This window comes from Buceros rhinoceros, unplaced genomic scaffold (assembly GCF_000710305.1).
Source record: "Buceros rhinoceros silvestris isolate BGI_N320 unplaced genomic scaffold, ASM71030v1 scaffold224, whole genome shotgun sequence".
Taxonomy (NCBI): domain Eukaryota; kingdom Metazoa; phylum Chordata; class Aves; order Bucerotiformes; family Bucerotidae; genus Buceros; species Buceros rhinoceros.
Genome location: NW_010409788.1, coordinates 5865 through 22469, shown reverse-complemented (window position 1 = coordinate 22469; position 16605 = coordinate 5865). Strand labels below are relative to the sequence as shown.

The 16605-nt window shown below is 41.3% G+C and overlaps 1 protein-coding gene across 1 annotated transcript; it reads right to left on the bottom strand.

The window, feature by feature from the left end:
* Positions 1-5140: 5140 nt before the first annotated feature.
* Positions 5141-12676, bottom strand: AMD1 (adenosylmethionine decarboxylase 1). The gene is made up of 8 exons (XM_010135331.1): positions 12593-12676; positions 10951-11077; positions 10355-10457; positions 9723-9765; positions 9483-9627; positions 8379-8471; positions 8143-8298; positions 5141-7294 (listed from the first exon to the last, which is right to left on the bottom strand). The coding sequence occupies exons 2-8, from the start codon at positions 11065-11067 to the stop codon at positions 7154-7156; spliced, it is 798 nt and encodes a 265-aa protein (XP_010133633.1). The 5' UTR covers positions 11068-11077; positions 12593-12676; the 3' UTR covers positions 5141-7153.
* Positions 12677-16605: the final 3929 nt, after the last annotated feature.

The window sequence follows — 16605 nt, the reverse complement described above, 5'->3', positions numbered from 1 at the left end:
GTGTGTTAAAACACATAACGATGTGTAACTGGCACCGTCTCCGTTTCTTCAAGCTCATTCAGCCATCACTGTTCTGGAAAGCAGAAAAGGCAAGGCAAAGCATTGCCAACACCCTTCTGTCATCTCCGTTTTAGGAGCAGTCCAGGTGGAAAGGTTCTGCTGACACCAGTCCAGCTTTGGACTGGCCTGGGCAAGGGATTGTGTGTTTGGCAAGAGCTGCGTAATGGCCAGATCTGACGTTGCTAGCAAGAACTGTGGGCGCTGCCAACATCTCCCTTTCACTTCAGTCTCTCTAATCGGCTCAGAATTACCAGGCAACAGCCTGAATTTGTGACTAGAAAAAACAAATAATTTTCTCTCTTGCCGCCTTCTATCCTATTCCAGGCAGCTCCTCCTCCCACGTTAGCAGATACACAGTGACGAGCAGTAAATGATTCGAGTAGTTGGCTTTGCTGCTTCTCTGGAATTCCCCAACTGCATCCTCGTTTTCAAGAAGGGTTCTGGAGAATTTTAGAAACTGTATCACTAATCCTAGAACAGCTCTGAAACAAGATACTATGATGAGTATTTTCACTGCTGGAAAGAGCAAAAAACTTCAAAAAAAGATTCAACCTCTACACCTTTATGCTGGTGACTTTAATAAGAGTCATTTTGGTTATGCAGAAGAGGGTGAGTAGCTCTAATCTCTTGACCTAATGTGGGATACATATAATTATTCGTATGTAGCCTTAAAATTGTCTTATTGAAAAAATCCTAATCTTATTGGTGAGTCAGGGTAATCCCTAATGAAGGATCACTTCATTCAGCCTCTGTGTTGCCACATTTCCTAACATTCTAGTTGCCACTGTTGAGTTCTGTCAAGTAGGTTGCTCTTATTTCCGTGCGGTCTAACCCAAGATTGTGAGAAGAGTAAGGGCTTCTGTTCCTGCAGGCAGTCCTACACGTTTCAAGATGAAGACGTATAGGTCTCTTGCCCATTTGGTCCTTAAAAGAATTTCAACAGACAGTTGTCTAGGACAGACTGGGTTGTTCCAGATTGGTCAGACCTGACTGTATTCCAGGACGCTTACATCCTGCACGTCTCTTGGACTGCATGGCAGCTTGAACCTATGCTTTGTGCTCTGTGGTTCCTTGGGAACGTGACCACACTCAGTGTCTTCTTTAAGGGGCAGACGCACATGATGTTTGTATTCTCATCAAGCAGCCCTTCCTCAGATCCCTACAGTATCCCTGTGCTGGTGGGAGGAATGATCCAGCATCTGCTAAAAGGCCTGACTTCTGATCTCATTCCATCCCAGGATGCATAAAAATATTTCTTTCTGCAGAAGGACAGGGGCCCATTAAGAAATGGCACAGGACCTGGCGGTTCCTGGACAAAGAGAAACTTCCCATCACACCTCCTCAAAGCTCAGGCTCTATTGCTGGCAGGCAGCTTGGTTAGATCTGCAGACAGTGATCAAAATAATTTAAAGTGCCTTCAGAGTCTTAAACAATGTGAAAGTTAAGGATTCCAAAATAAAAATCCCGGAGGAACTGTTACAAAAGTGGTATTCTAGATGGGTTTGTATATTTATATATGAACATACAGAGGTGTATACTTATTTTGTACCTAAAATATGTGGAATACAGGGGTTGTATTAATTTCCCGAGTCACAGTCACATAAACTGAAAAAAACCAGAATACTTTGAGACATTCAGTACGGACTGACCATCTGTTTCTGTAACCAATTTTTTTTTGCGATTTAATTCTCTTCTTTCCTGAATCTTTTGAATTCCCCAAGGATTTGTATACGAAACTGCAGAAAACCGTACAGAGTCCTGCTTCTCTGAACCCAGGAGTCGTCAGGCAGAGACCTACCTTGCTAGTTTTCAGTTAGCACTCTACCTAATCACCTTATCCATACGTTTTTAAGAGTCATACTCAACCCCTCCATGGCTGGCTCTCTGTGCCTTCTGTATGTCCTCCGGGGTCAGTTCTTCCCTCTAACAAACACCTGCACACATAAACACGCACGGAGTCACTCCAGCCAGCACCCTCCACTTACGCCCTTCTCATTTCTGAGCAGGGTTTATCTGAGACAAGGAAATCTTTTGAGAACTCTTGACCTGGACAAGCAGTGGGTTTAATTATCTATAGCTTTCAACAAATGTTAACTAAATGTATAACAACATGCTTTGCTTAAAAACAATACCAGTGTGTTTCTCTAGCCTGTAAAGCAGGATATTTTATGCAGTATGAGGTGAAGCGCTCTCCTGCCTTTGCTTCATTGAGTTCTGTAAGGTCAGGAAACAAATGTAACCTATAGCTCACCTTTTACCCTAAAATCCCATGGTCAAGCTTTATCGCTACAAGAAGCTGAGCGGCTCAGTGAGATGGCAGTTGCCCAACATTAGTAAGCGCAACTAGGATTGCCATTCTTCAACAGTGAGTTAGGACAGTTTTATTACGTGATTTCCACGTGTCTCTGCGGTATTTTCTTCATATAATGAAAACAGCTTTTTTCCAGTAGCCGAGTCATTTCTCACCAACTGCCTGACACAGTGGCATGAGGAGATGAAGAGAAAATCACTGCTTTGTAACTTTTTGCCCGAGTCCTGCTGGGTGGTCTGCATGGTTTAAATATTTCAGGAATGAAGTATTTGAGAGATTACAACATTGAGAGAGCAGGGAATCAGAAAACATACCTTCCTGTTAGCAGCACACTAAATAGAAGAGTTGAAAGGCACAAACAGAAATTGTTCAGCTCTTCCATCTCACGGACCTTAACAAAGGACAGCTGTAAATACACTTTTGACCAACCAGAATTTACAGTTGATTATCTACCTAAAAACAGCGAAAGCACAGCTGAACAAACGAAGTACCAACACTAAACCCAGTATTAATCACACAAGAGTACACACAATGACAACAATGTCCCATCAGCTTCATGCCCAGTGTCCTTCACTTGGAGGGACTGTAGCTTCTGCAGTTACACCCCAAAGCCTTTGTAGCTTTGTCTTGTTCTTCTGTGTGTTGGCTTTCACTGGGGCACACAAGGTAAAACCTACCTCTTGTAAGAGCCAGAAGGGGGTTTCCCCCATACCATGATGTATCACAGCAGTTTGAGGGAGTAAATAAAATTTAAATCAGCAACTCTATCAAAGCCTTTTTATATCAGGTTTTTACTCTAAATAAAATCTGAGAATTAGTAACTAAAATGTTAGATTATCAAATAAGAAAACCCCCCACTTCCGCACTATCTGAATGTGCCTGCAAGAATACACAGCTGTGGAACCCTTAAAACTGGCACATTTGCGCTACGAGAGGGATGGCGTGGACGGAGCGCCCTATCTCTAACCGAGGTAACAATGAGATTTTAGGCACATGAAGAACACAAACCTCTAAGTGGTGATGCCCTGGGTTCTGCTGGGACAGGGTTGATTTTCACCAGAAGCTGGGAGGGGGCACAGCCAGCACAGCTGACCCCAACTAGCCAAGAGGGTATTTGATACCATATGATGTCATGCCCAGTACAGAAATGGGAGGGGTGGGGGGAGCCAGCTGGGGAAGAGGAGGGGTTGCAGCTCAGAATGGGCTGAGCAGCCGGTTCTGGGCAGTGCACAACTGCACCATGCATCACTTGCCAATAAATGATGAATACATGGAGCATTATTGCTATAACTGGCTTTTCTCTCCTTGTGCTGTCCTATTAAACTGTCCTTATCTCGACCCACAGGTTTTTACCTTCTCCTCCTGATTCTCCCCCAATACCACTGGTGGAGAGGTTCAAGCAAGCAGCCACATGGTGCATTGTTGCCATCTAGGGTTAAACCACGACCAGTTTGTTTTATGTTTCACCCTGAAATTGTGTGGAAAAATGTATGTTACTGCTGTCTAGACTATTAGGGACTGCAAGATACCAGGGCAGCCAAGAAGGAATCTTGTAGTTACGTGGAGTTTTATCTAGCCTTTTCTAGCCTGGATTCTAACTTTGTGACTGGCACTCTGACCTTGTATTTCACCAAACACTTCCTAACCCTTACGATCATGTGCTCACACAGGTGAGTCTAGTGAAGGTGACAGATCCACAGTAGGTTCCTCTTGGAAAGAAACAAAACCACATTTTGTCTTGTTCTGTTACATCTGTGTAACTCCTGCCCATAGCAGGACTGCACACAGGAAAGAGGCTGGAACTGAGCCCTGTAACTGCAGCTACAGCCATTCAACCCTATGCTGGTTCTCTCGTCTTTTCACAGCTTTGTTGGAACAGCATTTTTAGTGGTGTAACACGAGTACCAAATCCTTTCTTTTGCCCATAGAGTAAGACAATGACATTTAACAGATGGAATTAGACCAGTGGAGTCAGAACTTCCATTTCCTTGGCTACTCTAACCAGAACTCGGCACCCTTCTTGTGCAGAGGCACACATCAACATCTGCAGTTAAGGCAGCAATCCTATAGTGACACATGTGGACAGTAATTTCCTTTTAATTGTGAAATAAAACCACATTTGCACTATAACCAAGTCTTAAAAATTCTCAGAAAGATGAGGTGTAATATGCAAAAGCATAACAACGATGCAGTCTGTGGAACTGTAACTTAGCTGCTTTAGGGGCTTGCTAGTTGGGGTTTGGACTCGATGATCCTTAGAGATTCCTTCCCACTTGAGACAGTGGCTGTGCAAGCATTTGAAATTGGAGGTGTTTTTTACTCGAGTTTAAGACCACACACAGGTGGATTCTTGGCATCTGAATCCTGTTTGCTTAGCTCCACACAGCTAAGTCAGAGCTGTTCCTCAATTGTTCGTTAACTTTTCTGCTTGTCATCACTGTGGTCACATGGGAGCTTAACAGGCCAGCACTGAGCTGTCCTGTTCTTCCTAGGCTATGGCCACAGGCTCTGCTCTAACATTTCAACAGGCTTCAGATTATACATGATGTGCAGATATTACTATTATTCATCATTCAGATATTTCAGTGGAGGCCTAGGACTAAAACCCAGTGGCTTTTAATGCCTTGATACCAGCACTGCTGCCAGGAGCTCTAATTCCACCCTGTGCTGGGATTACACTGGGGTGCTCAGACACACAGAACTGCCTGTTTCAGAATTAAGCCATTTGGTACCAAAAAGGACAAAGAATGTAAAGGGTAGAATTGCTGCATCATCACTACAAACAATTTAAGCAAACTTTTATTGAAGCATTAAGTTGTAGTACAGATATTTTAAATGATCAAAGTCTAACACCACAGAAATTATAAACACCATACTCCCCCCCCATCCTGATCACCCTAGATAGTTCAATAACCCATTCAACAGCTTTCACTTTTATAGCTGAGGCTTATGCTTCTATTTGTAAAATGAGTATTTCAGCATTACTTGAAAGAGGATCTTCAGTCTACTTAAAGGACCTCAAACCAACAAATGTCAGGTCACTTGGGACAACAGTTAAGAACAAAAAAGCCACTGAAATATTGGTCCTCAATGTTACACCAAAAAGCATTAGTGCTGTTTACAGCATGTAATTGATAACATTGGTAAAGAACATCAACAATACACTTAAAAAAATCAAAATGTTCCAACCACTTGATTTCTAACCAAGCAGACTTTAGTTTATAAGCACTGAAAAAGTGCTTAATTTATAAATACCGAAGGAACAAAAAACCCATTGCGTCAAACCAGAAAGAGTCAGAATATTGCAAGGACAAGAGGGGAAAAATAATCTCAATTTTGTAGTTAACATGCTGGTCTCACAGCTGTTAAAATACCAGTTTTTGCAAACATAACTGAAAGTGTGCCAGCTCTTTAAAGCCTACATTTTAGTCAATACCCATTAAAGTGACTTTGAGTTACACACTTACTCATGCTCTATGAATAGCATTCTACTTCACTTCTGTCCAGGTGTCCCAGACAGTCCTTGTTCTATGCCTTCACTTAATGCCCTCAAGTCACAGTAAGAGGAACCACCTTAGTCATTAGGAGGAAAAAACAGATGAAGTCACAACACTCAAATACAACATAAGTCACATGCACAACAATGTCACAGGACTGTCACAAGGTAGAGGCATTAGCTTTGCTTTGAACAACAAGATGAAGTGACACTGGACCAGTTTAGAAGCACTCTTTACAGTTAGAAGTGGTAGGTCGCAGGTTTTACCGAGAACCCAAAGCCATCCACACACCCAGACCGTCAGGTCCCACTCCTGTCACCAGATCTACCTAACCAGTGCTCGAGAGCACCAGCTCCTTAGTCTGACGTAACCGGTGACTAGGAAAGAAAACATCTGGCACCAATACAAACTTGCACTTTGCAAAGCTGTCGCACAACTACACCAAAGCACTTGCATCCTGGCTCAGCTCTTCCCTTACCAAGTCTTGGACCTCTGTCAAACTCTGCCATGGTGGAGTAGTGTGACAGCTTGGGGATGCGGACAGATAAATGAGTGTTAAGGTAAGGTGACACGTAACCTGCGTTAGTACTGATAGCAGAGTTTCTAAAGGTGAAAGAGCAATGCATTAGCCCAGGGCTATAGTCTAGCTGAGGAAATTCCTGGAAGCTTTATTAGAGCATGAGAAGTCAGTCTGATTTTAAAATAAATCAACCGCCACCTGTAGTAGCAAATCCATTTGTAACTGTTTTAAGAACTTTCTCTGAACACAAAGGTGTTAATTAGGAATCAGTTTCATTAGAAATCATGAAAGGTTGTCAAAAACTGTTTTAGACTGAAAATGCGACATAGATGAGAAAGTGACAATTTAACAGAGAACTGTCCCCAGTGAGTAGATTGAGGCTAAAGTCTAATGAGGACGAAAGCCTTGTCTGTGGGGAATTTTTGGTGATACCTGGAGAAAAACTATACTGTGTGTAATTCTACCTGAATCATTTTTACAAGTGTTGTAAAGTTTCATACAGTAAGATTTTTCTACATGCACTTCAATTTCACAGCAAGAGTGGCGTAGAGTACCTAAACACAGAAGAGAGCATTCATGCAAGATATCTAACTCCTTGATATAATAATGCATACAATTCAAAATGGTTATACTATGATTACACCTAGGGCTTTCCACAACTACAAGGTGGTGGGAGTGGAAAGCGTGGCCCCCTGAATCGTTAACTAGAAAGCAACCACCACCTTCTCTATGGGATTTCTTTTTGCGCTTTTTCTTCATTCTTAATCAACTGTGCTGTTGCTGGCGATTTTTTGTAAAACTGGTAAAGACAAAATTGTAATCACTGAATTGGGCAATCTGGTGATCAAGACGTTTAAACCCTTCAATCTTCTGGGCAGAAGAAAACACTGTACGACATTTAGAGCTCTAGAAAATAAAAAGGGAAAGTTACTTTTGTAAACAGAGCATTTAGAGGTGGACTAGCACAATATGCATTTTACGTGTAATTCTTGTGATATTGTAAGGACATGCTTCAAACCCCTGCCTGACAGTGCTGCAGAAAGTCAATCCCATTGATGCATTATAGGGGATGGAGTACCTGCCCTAGGAGGAAAGGCTGAGACTGGCACTGTTCAGACTGGAGAGGGCTCTGGGGAGAGACACCTTCTAGCACCCTTCCAGCACCTATATGGCGCCTATAAGAAAGGTGGGGACAAGCCTTTTAGCAGAGCCTATAGCAACAGGACAAGAGGTGATGGTTTTAAACTAAAAGAGGGGAGGTTTTAGACTAGATAAGAATTTTTTTTCCTACAGCGAGGGTGATGAAACACTGGCACAGGTTGCCCAGAGGTGGTAGATGCCTCATCCCTGGAAACAGTCAGGTTGGGCAGAGCTCTGAGCAACCTGATCGAGTTGAAGATGTCCTCGCTCGTTGCATGGGTGTTGGTCTGGATGACCTTTGAAGGTCCCTTCCAATCTAAACTATTTTATGATTAGCTGGCAACATCACTGTTAACAGCAGCCCTTCTACAACTGACAGCAGCTGCAGCCAAATGAAAAAACTGCCAAATCGAGAAATTATACCAATACAGAACTGCACAGGAAGTCATTAGAATAGTGACATTGGACTGCCTTATAATTTCCAAACAAGTTATCTTACAAATATAGAGGCAAAGTGGAAACTATTAAAGATGCAGTAAAAAAAATCTCTAACCTTGCTTTATTTATGTCTGTATGCATTTCAGGAGCTGACAAGCTAATGCAAGAAAACTCACCTGATTAACAAAGAGGGTTGTCACAAATTTTCCTGGCTTGAAAACCTCTACAACTTTTCTAATCAGGTCATCATAAGAGGTCTGACTTATGTTTGTTTCAAAACTAACGTAAGAAAACTCTGGTTCTGGAGTGATGTGAATAGTCCAGTAAGTTCCCTGAAAAAAATTAGTATCTTATTACTGCCAAATAATTACTAATTATTTTAACATCAGTTACCAATGAGAGTAAAACTTACATCCGATTTCATCCCATTCATTGAATACCCACAAGGATTGAACATTGTAGCATCAATAACAGAACCTGGTATCAGGTCACGAATTCCACTCATCTGAAATAGAAGTTAAAGTCACACCACTCAGTTTATCATGCATCCTTATACTTGTCTAGATAGAATTCAAAGGCAGAATGAACACCAGTTTAGGGGATAGGACGCCAGGATACTCCCAGTAACAGGTCAGTCTGATAAGTTGTACCATTGCAGATGAACTTGTTTTGCATCCTGTCCCTTACCAAGTGACTGAGTGCCCAGTTGCACACAACGTGTCAGATACTCTTGCAGAACTGAGCTCTATTACCTCCAGACAGGGGAGCAGCTCTGGATTCTAAAAAAGTTGCCTTCTGCAACTAAAACAGGAAATGGAGCTCCTGTTCAACCAGTATCCCAAGTGAAGGCTGTTTACATTTACTCCAAAGTAAGAATATACTTCTTTATACCCTGGAATGAAGCACAATCCCAAGCACTTGGATTTCCCACACAGCACTTCAGTTACAGCCAAATCCTGAAGTACAGCACGAGAATCAAAGCCAAAGATGGAAAACCACATAAAGTCAATGTACTTGTCAGAAAAACTTGTTCATGTCCCAGGACCTTCCCATTTGGAAAACGGATGCAAGACCATCAAGTTGTGCTTAGACCTTAAATCTGCCTCCTCCTAAGCCCCCAACGATCCAAATGGCTCCACAATTTAACCTTCATTTTGATACCTAGATTCCCTTGGCATTCGTTAGCTTCAGCCTAAGACCTACTTCTCCAACTCCATCCTTCAGTGAAAGTTACTCCGCTGTGGTTTTATTCCTATTCCTCCATTTTTCAGATAAGCTTCCCATCACCCACAGCACTGCAGATTATTCCTTTCAATAGATTAAAGCAGAGATTGAAAATTTGACGTTCTAGTCCTAAAAACATTCTAGGGTTAAATCCATTTTACCCCCAAACATTAACCTGACACTTCGAGATCTTTCCTGCCACAAAATAAACCTCCTATTAAATGGCAAGTGAAGCGTTTTGTCACCACATTTCCACCATTCCCCAAAACGCTTAGTTTTCAAGAAAACATACACGAGTGACATCATTTGCAGTAACACCATCTTTCATGTAGAACTGGTCCATAACTACTGGGTCAAGCTCACTCATCAGAATTTCCAGTGTCTGATCGGGCTGATTGGATATCCGACTCTCTGGGAAATCCAGGGTGTACAGATACCTATATAAAATACAAATCACATATGTAACAAATATTAGCAGCACCATGTTAAGTTCTACTGTAAGCCCCAAAGATTTCAGTCTTCACATACATACCAGCAATCAGAATTCATACGCCCCATGCAATAAGCTGCTCCATCTGGAGAAGACAAAAAGTCATCAGTTAACATACACAGCTCATCCTTTCTGTAAAAGATAGCTTAATTTTGTGTTTGAGGATAGTAGAAGCCCTTCACAGAACACTAATAGGTTCACTGATAGTTGGCATTTATATCAAATAGCCAGACATTTAACATCAGAAAAGCAGACTCCCTCAGAAGGTGTTCTGGAAAGCTCAGAGTCTTCAAGGAGGAAATTTTGATTACAGCTTCGGCTACGCACAGTCAGAAGCCCTAATACTCTGACGCATCTCTAATGATTGGCATTTATTTTCAAATAACTCATGAGTACCTCAGCTTCCACATTCCTTCAAAAAACTTTTCTGCCAGTAATTAAGATGACCTCAGTTAAGGGTTGATCTTGGCAAGTTAGTGTCAGAAAAATCAGAAAATAACTATGTATAGCTCTATTTTTATGCAGCCAAAGCTTGTGCTGGCTGCAGAACCGCAAGGAGCGCTGAACGAAGGGCCTGGTAGCCTGTACACAGAATACGGCTTCTCACTTCACATCAACACCTCACACAAGCCGTGCAATTTTGTTTCACGAACAAAAAAGTTTCATGAACTTACTTGGGAAAATTTCATTAAGAAACTCTACTTCTTCCTGGAAATTCCTATGTGGGTACTCCTGGTGGGAAGGCTTCATGAAATTCTTACGTGAATAAAAGAAGCTCTGAAAAAATAAAGGTGGATCCTAGATATTGAATATATCCATTCACTTTGAATCTATAAATCTAGACAAACACAAGCATTTATTACAAGCTTTCACAGGACCTAAGTCTGCCTTGGCAAAACGCTGCTACCTGTATTCCTGTTTCAGAGGCATCTGGCTGTTCCTAGCCTAATTTGTAAGATCCAGGAGACAGCTCTCCTCCAAATTTTCCACAGGAAAACATCAGTGACTTCAGCACTGACAACATCAGGTTGGAAGCCTTTCAACTTTAAGTAACCGTAACTCATCTGTAAGTTAGCATCCTTTTAAGAAGCAAATAGAAGGCTAAATGCTACAGCAGAGCCCAGAGTCTTCTAATACAATCTTCTCATTACGGGAAGCATACCTAAACAGCAACAGAAGTTTCAGAATATCCCACAGAATCAGTAAATGAGCTGTTCTTAAGAAGCTTTTTGTACATTCTAAGGAAGTTGCAGCATCTTTGGCACCTTACCTGAATTGAGTCAAACCCACTGTACTCCCTAGCAAGCTCCAACAGGGGAACCAGTGCTTGCAGTAAGAGGGTGGTACCACACGTCTTCAAAATGAAACGTCTCTTGGAGACAAACATGCTACTCTCACTGTAAGAAGAAGATGTGTTAAAAATAGATTAAGTGCTCAATATGAAACAAGCCAGGAGGGAACAGTTAGATCTTGATTATCATCACAACCAAATGCATTAATCTAAGTGAACATTCAGCACACGGTAGATAAACCTGCTCGGCAAACAGATCAAATCAATAGACTTCAGCTAACATTTGAGAGCTGTTATGATTTCCCCCACAAATACCTGCTGCAAGCATGGTATTACACAGCTACCACACTACAGGAAAAGAGGCACTGCATGGATTACATATCCTCAGTCTACACCAGAAATCCAAGCAAGCTGTGAAGTGGGTTTGCAACAGACAGGCCATTTAATTTCTTAACCCAGACACAGAACAGAGTCAGACTTGACATCTGACTTTCTCAGCTGAAATAAAGCCTCTGAGGAAGTGAACTCAAAAGGCAAAAGCCTTAACAGGATTCCATAAGTCGCCTGGCTGCAACTTCTAGGAAAGCTGACTACAGTAAAGTGATAAATCAGCACCCGCCCACAGGAACAGCAAGTCTCCTAATGAGACTGTAGACACAGCTTTATATTACACCTTATAGGTGAGACACAGAAATTAACTATACAAAAAACTAGTACAGTGTACTAGTCAGTGAGCCAGAGACAGGCATTGATACAACCAGAAACCTGAAACACGTGTAACAAGTATCTTCTCACCAAGTAACTGAACAGTGTCAATAGATGTCTAACTGAACTCACTCTGTTTGGAATGCTGTTGAAGAATTCAAAGTCAAGACTGTATTTCATCCAGGATACAGCTGTAACTAGTTAAATTCTTTCCACAATTTTGTTTTAAATATATGAAGCTTACAGAAATAAGACTTCAGCACAGTTTCTTTGACTAGCTTGCTCTTAGCGCAACCTTGCCCTCAAGGCAGTCTTTCAGAGTACAAGAGCTTCAGTTTTTGTGATCTGAAGTAAAACAGAGAATGTCAATATGTCTGCAAAGTTCATGTAGAAAAAGCAGGAAAGTACTTTGTGAGATGAAAAACACATGGCAAAAGCAGTGTCCTCACAACTAACCGCTGCACAGCACAAAAACTCCAAGATTTCAGGAAGGCTACATTTTTACAGATGTCTTTAGCTCAGCTGGAAAAGTCGTTCCACTCAATTGCATTATCTGGAGCTAAAGCCAATCTACTGATACAGTTTTTGCTTATCTAGAAGTGACACCCTCCATGCACTATTCTGCTGAAGTAATCCTAAACCTCTTAACTGGGGAGACTTATTTACCCCTGTACAAATTCAGTGATTGGATGCAGGAACACCACAGCTCTGTCCTTAATCCTTTTACAGAAAAATACGGCTAACTATGAAGTCATTTCCGCTACGAAAAAGCAGCATGACAGTACTATGATCAGCAGACTCCTGCAAGCTGTAGTCATGGACAGCAGGATCTTAACCCAAGGCTGGTTCTCAGCCAAGTGGACCCCATATGACAGCTTTAGCTCTTGGAGACCAGAAGAATAAGCTAGTAGCTTACCTGAGTACATAAGCTTCCTGCTTGTCAGTTTTTGTCACACTTATGATCAAACAATGCACATTCTCCAGAAGTTTGTCCCACTCAATCCTGTAAAGAAATTATAGAAAAGCACACAAACAGGTTAAACAAACTGAAGCTTTTGGGAACCCTGAGTAAAAAGTATAGCCCAAGCAAGACCACAGGTCTTGTCTTGAGTTGCTGAATCTGACAGTATTAAAGGCAGAAACTTAGATAGGAACTGTCTATCACAATACTGCAATATCCAATTCTTAGCTCCCAATGCCTAAGTATTCCTCAAGATCTGTTAGTGTAACATCCTGCATGAGGACAATGGTCAAACTGCAATCCTGAGCTTCCAACTAGGCAGATCAGGATAACCTCAAGCCCTGCATCCCACATGTGCTAAGATACTGTTACTGTCATTGCTATTACTTATGGTTGCTTTAGGCTGAATCTCCATGTACTTCAGTCACGATAGTCATTGGCAACAACTACAGTAATAGACTAGCAGGTTACATAAACATGTTTATTTTGTCCACTTGAGAGTCAAGTTCATAACTGAAAACCAGCTCTAAAAATGAATACATCTCAATGGCCTGAATTCCTTTGATCAATCAGAATTCCTTCTACCTCTAGAAGAATACAGAGGACTTAGAGCCAATGGATTGGAATATTACAGTTAAGAAAATAAACTGAACTATTTTCATGTAGTGCCTTTGAAGCTGTAGTGCTAGATATCAGTATAGTCACAGAAGTTTAATATTTCAACTCTTTACTGTCATTACCCATTCTAGAAGGAATTTTGAGAAACTGGAAAAGTCAAGAGCTCAGATTAAGCCCAAGGGCTTCCAAGTACTCATGAGAAGTGACAGACTTGCAAAAAACCTACTGTGGTTACCACTTCAGTCTTGTGTCTACAGCAGGTTGGAAGAACCCAATACAGTCAAATTTGCTATAGAGCAGACAGGAACAGATACAGGTTCCCGAAGCCACAAATTACAAGACTGCCGGCTGTCCTACTCCCACCCCTCCCTTCCCACAGCATATTCCACCTGCAGGTTTGCACTGAGACCTGTCATGAACCAAGACATTTACTAACACACTGTAAACCTGAGCTGCCCTCCAGTAGAACCCAGAACGATAGGCCCCTTTGCAGCTGGAAGCACGAAAGCATTCAATGTTTGCATCACCAAGCAAGCTATTAGAATGGCTCAGCTGCTAACACAACTGTCAGCCTGATCCTTCCTCAGCAGTCAGACCTCTCTCCCATTATGGACACTGCGAAAGCTCTCCTTATGCTTAGGACAGAGCACTCAATCCTTAGAAAACTGGTCAGACTGCAAGTTGAAGTTAAGATTCTGTTGTACAAAACCTAATTATAACTGTACAGTTACAGCTAAGATATCCAGATGTTCTTTGCTTCTCTAAACACCTCAGCAAATAAATGCCTTAATATCTCCTCACTTGAGCATGCCTCCTAAAATGGAATTCTCTACCTTTACTACTAATATTTGGGGATTTCCCTTTTAAAGTGTGTGTTACACTAAACCAGTATATTTATACAGGACTTAAACAGAGCACAGTTAACTTACAGACTCATGCTATAATCTCCTTTTAGATGAGACCAAAGATATTAAAAGTGACTTTGAGAGAATCCTCTGCCTCTTAAAATCCCTCATGATTATAAACTTGTTCAGATGTGCATTTAAGCTCAGTGGATACTTAAAAAGCACAGACCACTCAAATCTGCATGTCAAATTAAAAAAAAATCAGCTTCGGTTAGAGTCCCTCACATTTATTCAGCTCTACACTTATGTCATTGATGACAGTCTGTTCCTGATACTCAAGTTTACATGGAAAATGCCACGTGTCTGCTTCCCTACCACCCCAGATAGCAAGTTTTCATGAAATATTCTTCTGCAACTATAGACATGACAGCACAGACCACTCAAATCTGCATGTCAAATTAAAAAAAAATCAGCTTCGGTTAGAGTCCCTCACATTTATTCAGCTCTACACTTATGTCATTGATGACAGTCTGTTCCTGATACTCAAGTTTACATGGAAAATGCCACGTGTCTGCTCATCTTTAAAAAACCTGGTAAATACAGAGTGAAATACTTGATAATATATCTATTTTTAAAATGCTCCTAGACAATCACACTATTTTGCTGAGAAGAGGACTGAAGGATTCAGTTTTCTGTGGAAGTTACAGCACATCTGCATAGATTTGCCAGCCTTAGTATTTTCTCTAACATCCCGTTATGCTCTTCCTGTAAACTGAACTAGTTAACAGGTTAATTTGTTCAAATCATTACAGCACCACTGCTGACTATATTTTATCTGCCATTAAAGAAACACTCAACACCTGACAAAGCATTTTTGAGAGGTGAGGCAGAGTTCCCTCACGCTGCCCATACTGAGCTGCAGTAACCCAACTGTACATTAACACAAATCTGATTTTGTACTTGTCTAAGTATTAATGAGTATGTTCCTATCTTGGGCTTTGCAAGGGCCTATGTCTCAGCCTTCACAAGCTTCTTACCTGATCAGACAGTCAAAACCTTAGCTTTACGTAGGCACATGAGAATTTCCTTTAAGAAAGAGTGATGCAGTGCTGTGCAGACATTTCAGGAAAGTGGCTCATTTAAGCCTCACAGGTCACATATTAGGGTGACAATTTTGCTGTTGAAGTAGTCCAGCAATGAAGGATCCGTACCAACAATACAATATTGCATGTTAACACCAAGGCCTGCCATGCAAAGGAAGTCCCTAGTGACACTCATCTATACTGTAGTTGGTGTTTAGGTGCTATGGCTGCACAAGACCTTTTCATATTAAAACTGTGCTCAATTCTTCACTACTCCACTACAGAAACTATAGCTGAGCATGTAACAAATGTTCATGTGTTCAGCCTTTACAGGAATAAAGAGTAAGTTCATAATTCGATCTGATTAGAGTAGCATCAAGTCAAAAAGCCTACAAGTTGAAAAACACACGAGATGTCAGGTGCAATACAGAAGCATACACAAAATAGATTAACAAGGGGTCACAGCACCCAGGACACATCTTGGCTGCATCAGGGAGAAGTCTTGCAGGGATACTGGCCTCTACCCATACACATTTTAAAGTTAGGCACAGAAATGTACACAAAGGCCACTAACATGCTGGATTTGATCTTAGCATAACCTATTTAAACAGGATGACCTTAGCATTTGGCATCTTCCATTGTTTAAAGCAGAGTTAAGGAGGAGCATCTGTGACTACTTCATACCAAGCAGACAGGGCACTAGAAGTCTCACTCTTTCATTTCTTCCTGGTCTTTAATCTGTATAATTGCTAGAGACAAGCAGTGTCCACCACCACAATATGGAAACAAAAAATCCACCTTAAAAATAGTATCAGTGCATGCATTGCAGCTAGTCCCATTGCATTTTGTCAAGTAAAAATCCTCCAAGTTAATAATGGTGAAATACTTAAGAACATTACTTATTTCATAAGTGAGTGAAGTTTTAACTGGGAAGCAAAGCCTCCAGCTGATAACAGGGAACCAGAGAGACTAATTTTCAGTAAAATGCTATCATAGGCTTCCTCCTTTCAATGGGAAGTACGCAGATTCATTATGATTTCCCAAATTTCCCACAGCCAGACATCAGGACAATCCCAAACACTTTGGAAACTGCTTTCCTGTACTCAGGCCAAGCAGACTAGAATATGATGCATGAGAATCATTGGTAGCTAAGTTCTGTAGCAGACCTGCTGTTGCAAAAAAGAAGGAAATCAGTCTTATCAGGAAATCGGTCTTATCAGGCCGACACCAAATATGCAAGACAAGCAAATTGGGGGCACGAATAATGACGGTTTATTTACAGAGCAATATTTACAAGTTCTTTTGGTGTTGCCATTGATAAATCAATAACTGCAGGGGAGATATAGCTTATTGACCAGAGAGACAGCAAGACACCATCAGTCCAACACTGAAGAAGCTACAACCTCCCCCACTTGGTAAGACA